Genomic DNA, 10826 nt, shown 5'->3' with positions numbered 1-10826 from the left:
GCAGCCTCTCTGCTCCTATGATGCTGCTTGGCCTGCTGTGTTCATCCAGCCCTGCACCTTGTTGTCTCGGATTCACCAGCATCTGCAGTTCCTACTATCTCTCCTTCCAGCTAATGGACTCCATTTATATGGCTTACTGTCGCAGAAAGGTTGCCAACATCATCAAAGACCCATCGCAGAAGATACAGAAGATACTGAACACAGCCACCAGCAGGTTCAGGATCTGCTTCTTCTCAGCCGTTATTAGACTGTCTAGCCTCAAATAACACTGATCTTGCTAATGTTGATCTCGCCTAGCGCACACCCTTTGCAATGTAACCTGTATGCCTCTGTCTAAGTCTTTTTGATTTGTACATCCTTGCTTACTATGATCTGCCTGGACTGCTCGTAAACAAAGCTTTTCATTGTACTTTGGTACACGTGACAGAAATCAATCAATCAAATATTGGTCTGGGAGAAATGGGTTTCAAAAGATGGGGCACAAGAGAGCAGAGTTACAGGGTAATGAAGAAGCAAACGATTATCAAAGTGTGGCTGGAACGAGCAGAAAATATAAGCGTGCAACAGAAATTAGAACCAGAAAAGTAATAATGATAAAAAGTTAAAAGGTTAAATCTCTTTATAAATGCTGTATGCATTCAGATAACAAGATAGATGAGTTGACAGCACAAATAGAAATAAATGATGAAGAGTCATCTAGTTTGGAAACATGAGCTTGCTGTCTCTCCATGGATGCTGCCTGACCCACTGATCTCCAGCAATTTTGTTTTCCGTACGGATTCCAGCATCTGTAGTAATTTGCTTCTTGAAATAAATGAACATGACTTGATATTACTGAGGTTGCAGGGTGATCAGTACTGAAAACTTAATTTTCAAGGTTGTGGAAAAATAGACAAAGTGGAAAAGGGTGACGTAACTTTGTTAATAAAGGAAAGTACCACTGCAGTGGTTAGTAAAAGGTAAGGCCACCATCACCCTACCAGACTATAGGGCAACTCTCTCATTAGACAGAGAGATGACCAATGGTGTTTTAACCTGAGGGTCACCATGCCTCAAGCAAGGAGAGAGATTGGGAAGGAGAATTCCTCAAAGTAAACTCAGCTGGTGCAGGAATTGAACCTGTGCTATTGGCAGTACTCTGCATCACAAACCAGCCAGCAAGCCAACTGACCTGACCAAACCCCAGTGGTTGGTAGTGATATATGTGCAATAGATCATGATGTGCATTCAGTTTGGGTGAAAATAAAGAATAGCAGAGTAAAGAAGTCATGGATGGAAGTTGTCTGTAGGCCCCTGATGAGTTGCTTCACTGCAGGACAAAGTACAAATTAGGAAATAATGGAGGCACGTAAGAAGGGCACTATGATTGTCATGAGTGATTTTAATCTGTATATATAGAAATCAGATGGGTAAGGGTAACAAATAAGAACAATCTGTAGGGTGCACCAGAGATTGTTTATTAGAGCAGTACATTGTAGAACCTACCCAAGAACAGGCTATTTTAGATCTAGTAATGTGTAACGAGGTAGGATTATAAGAGAACTTCTAGTTAAGGATCCACTAGAGGATCAGTATCATTTAGTGAGAGAGCAACTTGAGTCTCAAACTGCTCTCCTCGACTTAGTTAAGAGGAATTACAGATGTATGAAGAAAGAGTTGTTTAAAGCAAGCTGCGACAGTACACCAAGGGGAAGGTCAGTAGATAAACAGTGGCAGACATTTAAGCAGATATCTCATACCACTCAGCAAAATTTATTCTAGTCAAAATGACAGTCCTGCTGAGAAGGATGAACCACCTGTGGCTAACAAAGACAGTCAAGGAGAGTATCCAATCAAAAACTAAGGGATACAAAGCAGTGAAAAAAAACTGTAGGCCAAAAGATTGAGAATTTTTAGGAACCAGAAGTAAACAACTAAAAAGCTAGTAAAATGGGAGGAAATGCATTATGAAAATAAATTGGCAAAACGTATAAAAACGAACAGCAATAATTTGGGGGAGATTGTGGCATCATGGTAATATAGTAATCCAGCATCTCAGGCATATCTGAGGTAACAAGGTGTAGAGCTGGATGAACACAGCAGGCCAAGCAGCATCAGAGGAGCAGGAAGGCTGACGTTTCGGGCCTAGACCCTTCTTCAGAAATGCAGGAAGGCTGACGTTTGAAACGTCAGAATTCCTGCTCCTCTGATGCTGCTTGGCCTGCTGTGTTCATTCAGCTCTACAGCTTGTTATCTCAGATTCTCCAGCATCTGCAGTTCCTACTACCTCAGGCATATCTCATGGGTTTAAATCCCACCACGGTAAATGATGAAATTTGAATTTTTAAAAAGGTGGAATTAAGAGCTAGCTAATGGCAACTGTGGAACCATTGTTAATTGTCATAAAAACCCATCTGGTTCACTAACATCCTTTAGGAAAGAAAACTGCCATCCTTACTGGGCTTGGCTGCCACATGACTCCAAACCCACAGCAATGTGGTTGACCCTTAACTGCCCTCTGAAATAGCCCTAGCAAGCCACTTAGATTAATGGTGGTTCAGCCAGCAATACCCACTTCCTACAGGTGTGTAAAAAGAGAGTAGGTCAAGAAAGTGTGTGACCCTTGGAGGATGCAACTGGGGAATTGATTACAGGAAAATAGCAGATAATTTAAACCATTACTTTGCATTGACCTTCATGGTTGAGGACACGATAAACATCTTAAGAGTACGTATTTGATAAACTAACAGACTAAAGGCAGACAGGTCACCTTTGGGAAAATGCTAGAGTCTGTTATTAAGGAAGAAACAACAGGGCATTTAGAAAAGCTTAACACAATCATATAGAATCAACATAGTTTTATGAACAGGAAATCATGTTTGAGAGATTTTCTAGAGCTCTTTGAGGATATAATGAGCAGAGTTGATAAAGGGGAACTGATAGATGTATTTACATTTCCATATGGACTATGAGGAGGTGGCGTGACAAAGGAGACAAGGCCTGTGGCTGATCAACCATGATCTTAGGGGATAGTGAAGCAGAGTTGAGGGGCTGAATAGCCTACGCCTCCTCCTATTTCTTATATTCTTATGTTCTACCCAGCAGAGTTGATTTTGAATGATTCGTGCCTGAAAGTTGGTTTGGGAGAGGATGCTGCTGTTTGAACTGTCTTTCTTTCCATTGGCTCTGCTGGATTGTGCAAAGTGCCAGCTGATGGTGCTTGTCTGGTGCTTCTAGGTACCTGCTATCAATTGTCAAAATCTCTGAAACATCTGAATACAGGATCACTGCTGTACTGGACCTCAGATCTGGTCCTCAAGCATCAGCAGAAGTCTGATCTGGCACATTGGAGGTGATGAATGTTGTCTAGAGGCTCCTGTTTATAGAAAATGGTCCACATTTTCCAGGATCTCTCTGTTGCTTGATGAGGGAGGTGTTGTGCTGTGGGAGTTAGTTGATAGAGGACTCTGTTTTACTGGGTGTTTAGTAAAAGGACTATTTTCCTATGTGCTTTGGAGAAGATGTTGACCAGGACCTGGAGCTCAGTGACTGAGGTTATTTTTAAAAGAATGGAGGATATTGGAAGATTAGTTGTTTCAATGTTTTATTTAGGAATGCAGTTTTTCAGAGTGAAAAGCTGTGGCTTTTCTTCCTTCAAGCTGTGATTGCAAAGATTTTGCTGAAATGCAGGACATCACAGACACTGCAACTGCATGTGCAGTAAGTGCACCTGCAGTTATGTTGATAGCGAATATAGCCTTTTATAACAGTGTCCTAGCTCATGTAAAGGTATTTTCTTTCAAACAAAAGTTCCAGATGTTAAATCAGTTGAAGGAATTAAAGATTTTAATAATGCGTATTTTATATTTTATTGGGGAGGCGATGGCCTCATGGTATTATTGCTGGAGTGTTAATCCAGAGACCCGGATAACGTTCTGGGGACCCAGGTTTGAATCTCACCATAGCAGATGGTGGAATTTGAATTCAATAAACACCTGGAATTAAGAATCTGATGATGACTGTGAATACATTGTCGATTGTTGGAAAAACCCATCTGGTTCACTAATGTCCTTTAGGGAAGGAAACTGCCATCCTTACCTGGTCTAGTCTACATGTGACTCCAGACTCACAGCAATGTGGTTGACTCTTAACTGTCCTCTGGGCAATTAGGGATGAGCAATAAATGCTGCCTGGCCAGCGATACCCTTATCCTTTGAAGGAATAAAAGATAACTTCATGACCCCAGATATCCTTGTCATGAGGGGGACCTCATTGGAGTTTACTTTCCTTACTCATTCCTTGCCAATCACACCTTACAGAGATTCAAGTTCTTCCTGATTCTGGTGTTGAAATCTCCAAAGAGCCATAGTTTGTCGCCTTCTGGGACCTGGACAAGAGATTGCTCAAGGTTGGTATAGAGTCCCTCCTTTTTCATTTGTTGCCTCAAATGGAGGAACAACAGTGCGGATCACAGTGACTTCTACTGATATATCACATACATCTTCCTCCTCAGTGGAGGATACATCTTGTCCTCCATCTCCCTTTCATTCAGCAAGATTGTGTGGGACACAGCAGACGACAATAATCCTGCACACTGATTCTGGTAAGCACCTAAGGAGACTGCCTGAGTGGTCCATGCAATTAACTTTATTTTTAGCAGTTTTATTTCCTGCTGTAGTGTTCCTGTTGCAGCAAGGGCACCACACTACCTCCCCTCAAAGCACTTTGTATGTTTTGCACAGGTTTCATCAGCTAGGTCCTCTGTGGATATCCCTGTAACTAGACCAGCAGTCATTAAGGTGAAACAAACACTTGTGGCATTTGCAATTTGTTCAGGTTGTTGATATTGTGAGAACTCACTGAGTAGCACAGCTTTCTCACGTGCAGTTAAATGCTTCTTGCACTTGTTGAAATTCTGCAATTGCAGAAAATACCATTGCTCCATCTGCCTGGCTCTCGAGGTCTGTACTGAACTTACAAAATTACTTACAAACCCTTCTGAGGTAGGGTCACCGGACCTGAAATGTTGACTCTGATCTTTCTTCACAGATGCTGCCAGACCTGCTGAGCTTTTCCAGCAACTTCTGTTTTTGTTCCTGATTTACAGCATCCGAAGTTCTTTCAGTTTTTACAAAATTATTTGCTCTTCTGAAAAGAGCATCTGTCATGTCTTGTATACATTTTAGCATGGCACACTGAAATATCCTGCACATGCCTCCAGTGGATCTCTGGAAAGGGCCACTGGCAAAGGAGTTTGATGCTGCTGTCACTTTTAGTACTATCAGCATCAGATTACCTCCCAGTTCTAGCAGACACATGTTGACATGGAGCAGCTGGTATATATGAGCTACCACACCCCATGACATCCTAAGCTGTACCAACATTGCCTGTCAGACCTCTTCAGATTGCTGCACAGCATGTAATATGTACAATTACACACCTATGCTCTCTATCATCCTGGCCCTGGTTGCCAGCACTGCCTGATGCTCTGCTCCTACTCCTTGTGATATTCTGGCAAATTTTCTGCATGGCAATAAATGCTGCCTGGCCAGCAATTCCCTCATCCTGTGAATTCCCTCATCTAGCCACTCACCATGATTAATCTCATCCTAGAGGATCAGTGCTGAGACCATCACTTCTGGATGCAGCCACATGCATGGAAATTGGAGCAACAACCCTAGAAATGGAAGCCTACACTGTGTATATACTATTAAATATTATATTTAACATTACGTAGATCTGAACTGTGGCTCCCCCTTATACTTGCTAGAAAAAAGGCATGCGGTCTGTTTGCAGTCTTTTTGCTGCTGGCTTATAACGGATCCCTTGTCTTGGATCTGGAGAACATCAAGGCTCAAAGAAGAGCCTATTATGCTGCTCTGTTCTCTCTGGATCCATTTAGTGAGAATGCTTGCAGAGTCCAATAGAAGGACCTGGCCCTGGGAAGATGCCAGATTACTAGATGCCCCCATGAGCATGGAGAAGCTTACTAGACCTTGACCAGCTCTCAAAGGGCAAATCCTGGGACTGAACAGCCGGACTGCAGAGTTCCACAAAATGTTCTGGGATGTTGTGGGACGTGAATGTGTGTGGGCTCTGGAGGAATGTTGTATAATGGAGGAGATGCCTGCCTTGTGGCTGTGGAGCTGGAGGTGACAGTCAAAACTCACCCAAGATGCTGACAGGCCTACTGCAAGAGCATTCCTACAGGGGTCGAGTGCTGGTCATAAATCAACTGATTGGTGCCATGTTGTGGTACCAGTTGGTTACTTTGATTCCTTCCCTGGAGATTGTTCCAAATATTCAGAAGATGCTAAGGTACTGGGTCTCTGGCTCAGGGAGGGATGTCATGTGCTAGTATGCTTCCATACCCAGATAGTGACTTTCTGTCTTCTGTCCTGCAGTGACAACTTTGCTGTCTTGCAGGAGCTCAATGTACGCCCCGAGGACAAACTTCTTCCATCTGGCACATGGCCTCAATTATGACATGCAACTCCTATTTGTGGATCACTTTAGTCTACATAACTTTACAGGGGTTTCCTGCCTCATACCATGACCTGACCAAGGTTTAGGACGTGGTCACCTCCGACAATAGGTATAGGTCTCCCCCATCAGGAGTAGAGTTTTCAGTAGTTGGCAGAGGAGAGACTGCTCTGCTGAGGTAAGTAGACTTGAGAATGTGCTGAATGGTGGAGCGACAGCTGGGTGGCTTGGTGGACGCGCATTGTCAATGTCCAGTTCACATCCAAAGCCATTCGGAGCTTCAGTGGGGGTGGTGCAAAAACAGAAAGTGCTGGAGAAACTCAGCTGGTCTGGCAGCATCTGTAGAGAGAAAAACAGAGTTAAAGCTTCGAGTCCAGAGACAAAGATCTGATGACACTTTTGTTTGACATTATACAGGTGGAACCACTTAGTACATCACGTCGTGCAGAACTGTCATTGAAATTCCAAACCCATTCCTACAATAGTTTACCAGCAATACAGGATCCTTTCCTACATTAATGGAGGAAGAGTATGGAGGAGGAGGCTATATCTTGCCTTTCACAAAATACTGGTTAGCCCAGAGTAAATAAAGAGAACCACTAAATAACAAGATACATGGCAGAAGAGTAAAAGGAGAATTAGGGCCTGTTGAGGATCAAAAAGTGGATCTACACCTGGAGGCAGGAGCCATGGCTGAGGTGTTAAATAAAATGGTTGCATCTGTCTTTAGAGAGAGTGCTGCTACCCAGGGCACGGTGACAAAGGAGGGAACTCCGTTCCAAGAGCAGCTCAAAACTGACAAGACAGAAGTGTTGGATAGACTGTGGTACTTAAAGTTGACAAGGCACTGAGACTGGATGAGAAGTATCCAAGGATTTTGAAGGTAGTGAGAGTGGAAATTGCAAGAGCACTGGCCTCAAACTTTCCTAGACTCAGTGGAGGTGCCAGAAGATTTGAAAATTGCAAACAGTGTAGCCTTGTTCAAGAAAGGTTGTAAGGATCATTCTAGCAATTCCAGACCAGTCAGTTTAATTTGAATAATCAGGAAACTTCTAGAATCAGTTATTTGGGATAGAATTTATAGTCACATGGGAAAAAAAGCAGGTTGATTAGGAAGAATCAGCATTGATTTCTAAAAGGGGAATCATATTTAAACTAACTTGCTGGAGTTTTTGAAGAGGGAACAGAAAAGGTTGATGAAGTTAACTCTACTGATGAGGTGTACATGGATTTTCAGGAGGTGTCTAATACAGTACCATACAACAGACTTGTGAGGAAAGTCATAGGTTACAGTATAAAATGGTCAGTAACAACGTAATACAAAATTGGCTGAGTGATAGGAAACAATAATAATCAATGGATAGTTTTTGGACTGGAGGAAGTTTCCCAGGGGTCCATATTGGGATCTTTAGTTTTCCTGATATATATGTTAATGACATACATCTTGGTGTGCAGGGGATAATTTCAAAATTTGCAGATAACACAGAACTTGGAAGAATTGTAACTGTGAGGACAGAACTCCAGAATGACAGACAAATTGGTGGAGTTGGCAGATAGGTGGCATATGAGTTTCCATGCAGGCAAGTGTGAGATGATGCATTTTGGTAGGAAGAATATTGAAAGACAATATAATAGTGGATACAATTCTAAAGAGGGTGCATGGGCAGAGGGACTTGGGTGTATATGTGCACAGATTATTAAAAGTGTCAGGACAGGTGGAGAGAGGAGCAAGTAAAGCAGGTGGTATTCTTGGTTTTATTGATAGGGGTGTACAGTAGAATTACAATTAGGTTTATTGTCACGTGTACTCAAGTACTAAGTACAGGAGTACAGTGAAATGTGTACAATGTTGCCACACAAGGCCATTTTAGGTACAAAACACCAAGATACAAATCTTAGGTACTAAAGTAGATGAGGTACAAAAATAGAAAAATTAAGAGAAAAGCTAAAAGTTCGACATTACAGTTCTTCATAATATAAATTAGGAAGATAGAGAAATAAAGTTTGAAGATAAATGTTACTGTCCCTGTATAGCCTGTAGCAGCTCCATCCTATGGGTTTTCCACACATGGTCTCACTCTCCCTGCAATGCTCAAGATCCATGACATGCTGACCACACTGGGCCACAGTCTGCCAGCCAAGCCCTCTGGGTTCCCAGCAAGGACGTTATGTTGAACTCGTACCAGAGGCTTGTGAGACCTCAGCTGGAGCATAGTGTACAGCTCTAAGTGCTACTGTATAGGAAGATGTGAATGCATTGGAGAGAGTGCAGAAGTGATTTACAAGAATGGCTCCAGGGATAAGGAACTTCAGTAATGAGGATAGATTTAAGAAGTTGGGACTGCTCTTGGAGAGAAGGTGGCTAAGATGAGATCTGATAGAGGGTTTCAATATCATGAGTGGGCTGGATAGGAAGAAAAGGATCAAGAGGGCATAAATTTAAAGCTTTTCCTCTCACTGAGTAGAGATGTAATGAAATGCACATTCCAGAAGTCTAGTGCAGGCAGGTTCAATTGTGGCACTGAAGAGGGCATTGAATGGTTATTTGGAGAAAAATAATTTGTAAAGTTACGGGGAAAAAAAGGAGGATATCAATAAAAGCTAATGATGCTCTTTTAACAAATCGATGCAGACATGATGGGTCAAATGGCCTCCTTTTGCACTGTAACACTTCTGTGATTCTGTGAAACTTCTTTTATTCTGACAGAAGACTTTTTTTGTTTCAGTTGCAGTATCTGTACAAAGAAACAGATTAAAGCATTCATCGTTCCAGCCTCCCAATTCAAACTCCTCAAGGTAAGCCACACCCATAAGCTGGAACTCTGTTCTGTCTTCAACAATACTGAATCATACAATACCAAAGAGGCCATTGAGCCCATCAAGTCTATACTGCTAAACTGGCACTAAATCCAGGCTAGTCCCATCTTCCACCACTAGGCCCGTAGCCTTAAATGTTATGGCATTTAAAATGCTCATCTAAGTACTTCCTAATAGTTGTGAGGTTACCACTCACAACTACGTTCCCAGGCAGTGCAGTCCAGACACCCACCGCTCTCTCGGTGAAAAAGATTTCCGTCCAACCCTTTCTAAATCTCCTGTCTTTCACTATAAAATTATGCCCCCTTGTTACTGATCCTTCAACTGAGTGGGACAGCTGCTTTCTATTCACCCTAGAATTTTTTTTACACCCACTTTCACGGTGAGGTTAGTTGTACTACCACCACCACTTTCCAGGTGAACTCAACTAATTCAAGAAAGACTAGGGTGTGAACATGGGACCTTATGATCAATATTACTTCGCTTCTCCTTACCATAACAGTTGTACAGGACTTTGGTTCGACCAGTTTGGAATACTGCGTACAGTTCTGGTCGCCACATTACCAAAAGGATGTGGATGCTTTGGAGAGGGTGCAGAGGGGTTCACCAGGATGTTGCCTGGTATGGAGGGCGCTGGCTATGAAGAGAGGTTGAGTAGATTAGGATTATTTACATTAGAAAGACGGAGGTTGAGGGGGGACCTGATTAAGGTCTACAAAATCATGAGAGGTATAGACAGGGTGGATAGCAAGAAGCTTTTTCCAAGAGTGGGGGACTCAATTACTAGGGGTCACGATTTCAAGGTGAGAGGGGAAAAGTTTAAGGGAGATATGCGTGGAAAGTTCTTTATGCAGAGGGTGGTGGGTGCCTGGAACGCGTTGCCAGCGCAGGTGGTAGAGGCAGGCACGATAGCATCATTTAAGATGTATCTAGACAGATACCTGAACAGGCAGGGAGCAGAGGGATACAGATCCTTGGAAAATAGGCGACAGGTTTAGATAGAGGATCTGGATTGGCGCAGGCTTGGAGGACCGAAGGGCCTGTTCCTGTGCTGTAATTTTCTTTGTTCTCTTTGTTCTAACAAGGTAACCAGGGGACATCTGAACATTTTGAAACAGAAATGTGATAATTTACGTAACAAAACTATTGGCATATGCTGGTCTCAGTAAGAGACACAGAAAATTATTCAAATAAAAGCAAAATACTGAGAATAATGGAAGAAGAGTCAGACTGGACTTGAAAAGTTAACTCTGTCACTCTCTCCACAGATGCTGCCAGACATGCTGAGTTTCTCCAGAAGTGTCTGTTACTGAACATTATTCCATGTTTCTGTGATGTAAGAAAGTGCAAATTGCTTTCTTATGCTTCTGACAGAGTATGCCAAACAGCTAACTTATTACATTCAAATTGCCTTAAGTTTCAAATCAAAAGTTAACCGTAAGTGAAACATATTAATGTTTAAAAACTGAAAGAACTGCGGATGCTATAAATCAGGAACAAAAACAAAGTTGCTGGAAAAGCTCAGCAGGTCCAGCAGCATCTGTGAA

At 42.4% G+C, this 10826-nt stretch overlaps 1 protein-coding gene across 1 annotated transcript in view; it reads left to right on the top strand.

Annotated features, from left to right (window-relative positions):
• Positions 1–10826, top strand: part of pigl (phosphatidylinositol glycan anchor biosynthesis, class L) — a 56307-nt gene that overhangs the window by 40797 nt on the left and 4684 nt on the right. Inside the window, exon 4 of the mRNA XM_048612312.1 lies at positions 9189–9258. Within this exon, the coding sequence (XP_048468269.1) occupies positions 9189–9258 (70 nt within the window). The remainder of the gene's footprint in view (positions 1–9188; positions 9259–10826) is intronic.

This window comes from Rhincodon typus, chromosome 26 (assembly GCF_021869965.1).
Source record: "Rhincodon typus isolate 14 chromosome 26, sRhiTyp1.1, whole genome shotgun sequence".
NCBI classification, from domain to species: domain Eukaryota; kingdom Metazoa; phylum Chordata; class Chondrichthyes; order Orectolobiformes; family Rhincodontidae; genus Rhincodon; species Rhincodon typus.
The sequence above is the reverse complement of the archived record's forward strand: the minus strand, read 5'-3'. Positions and strand labels throughout refer to the sequence as shown.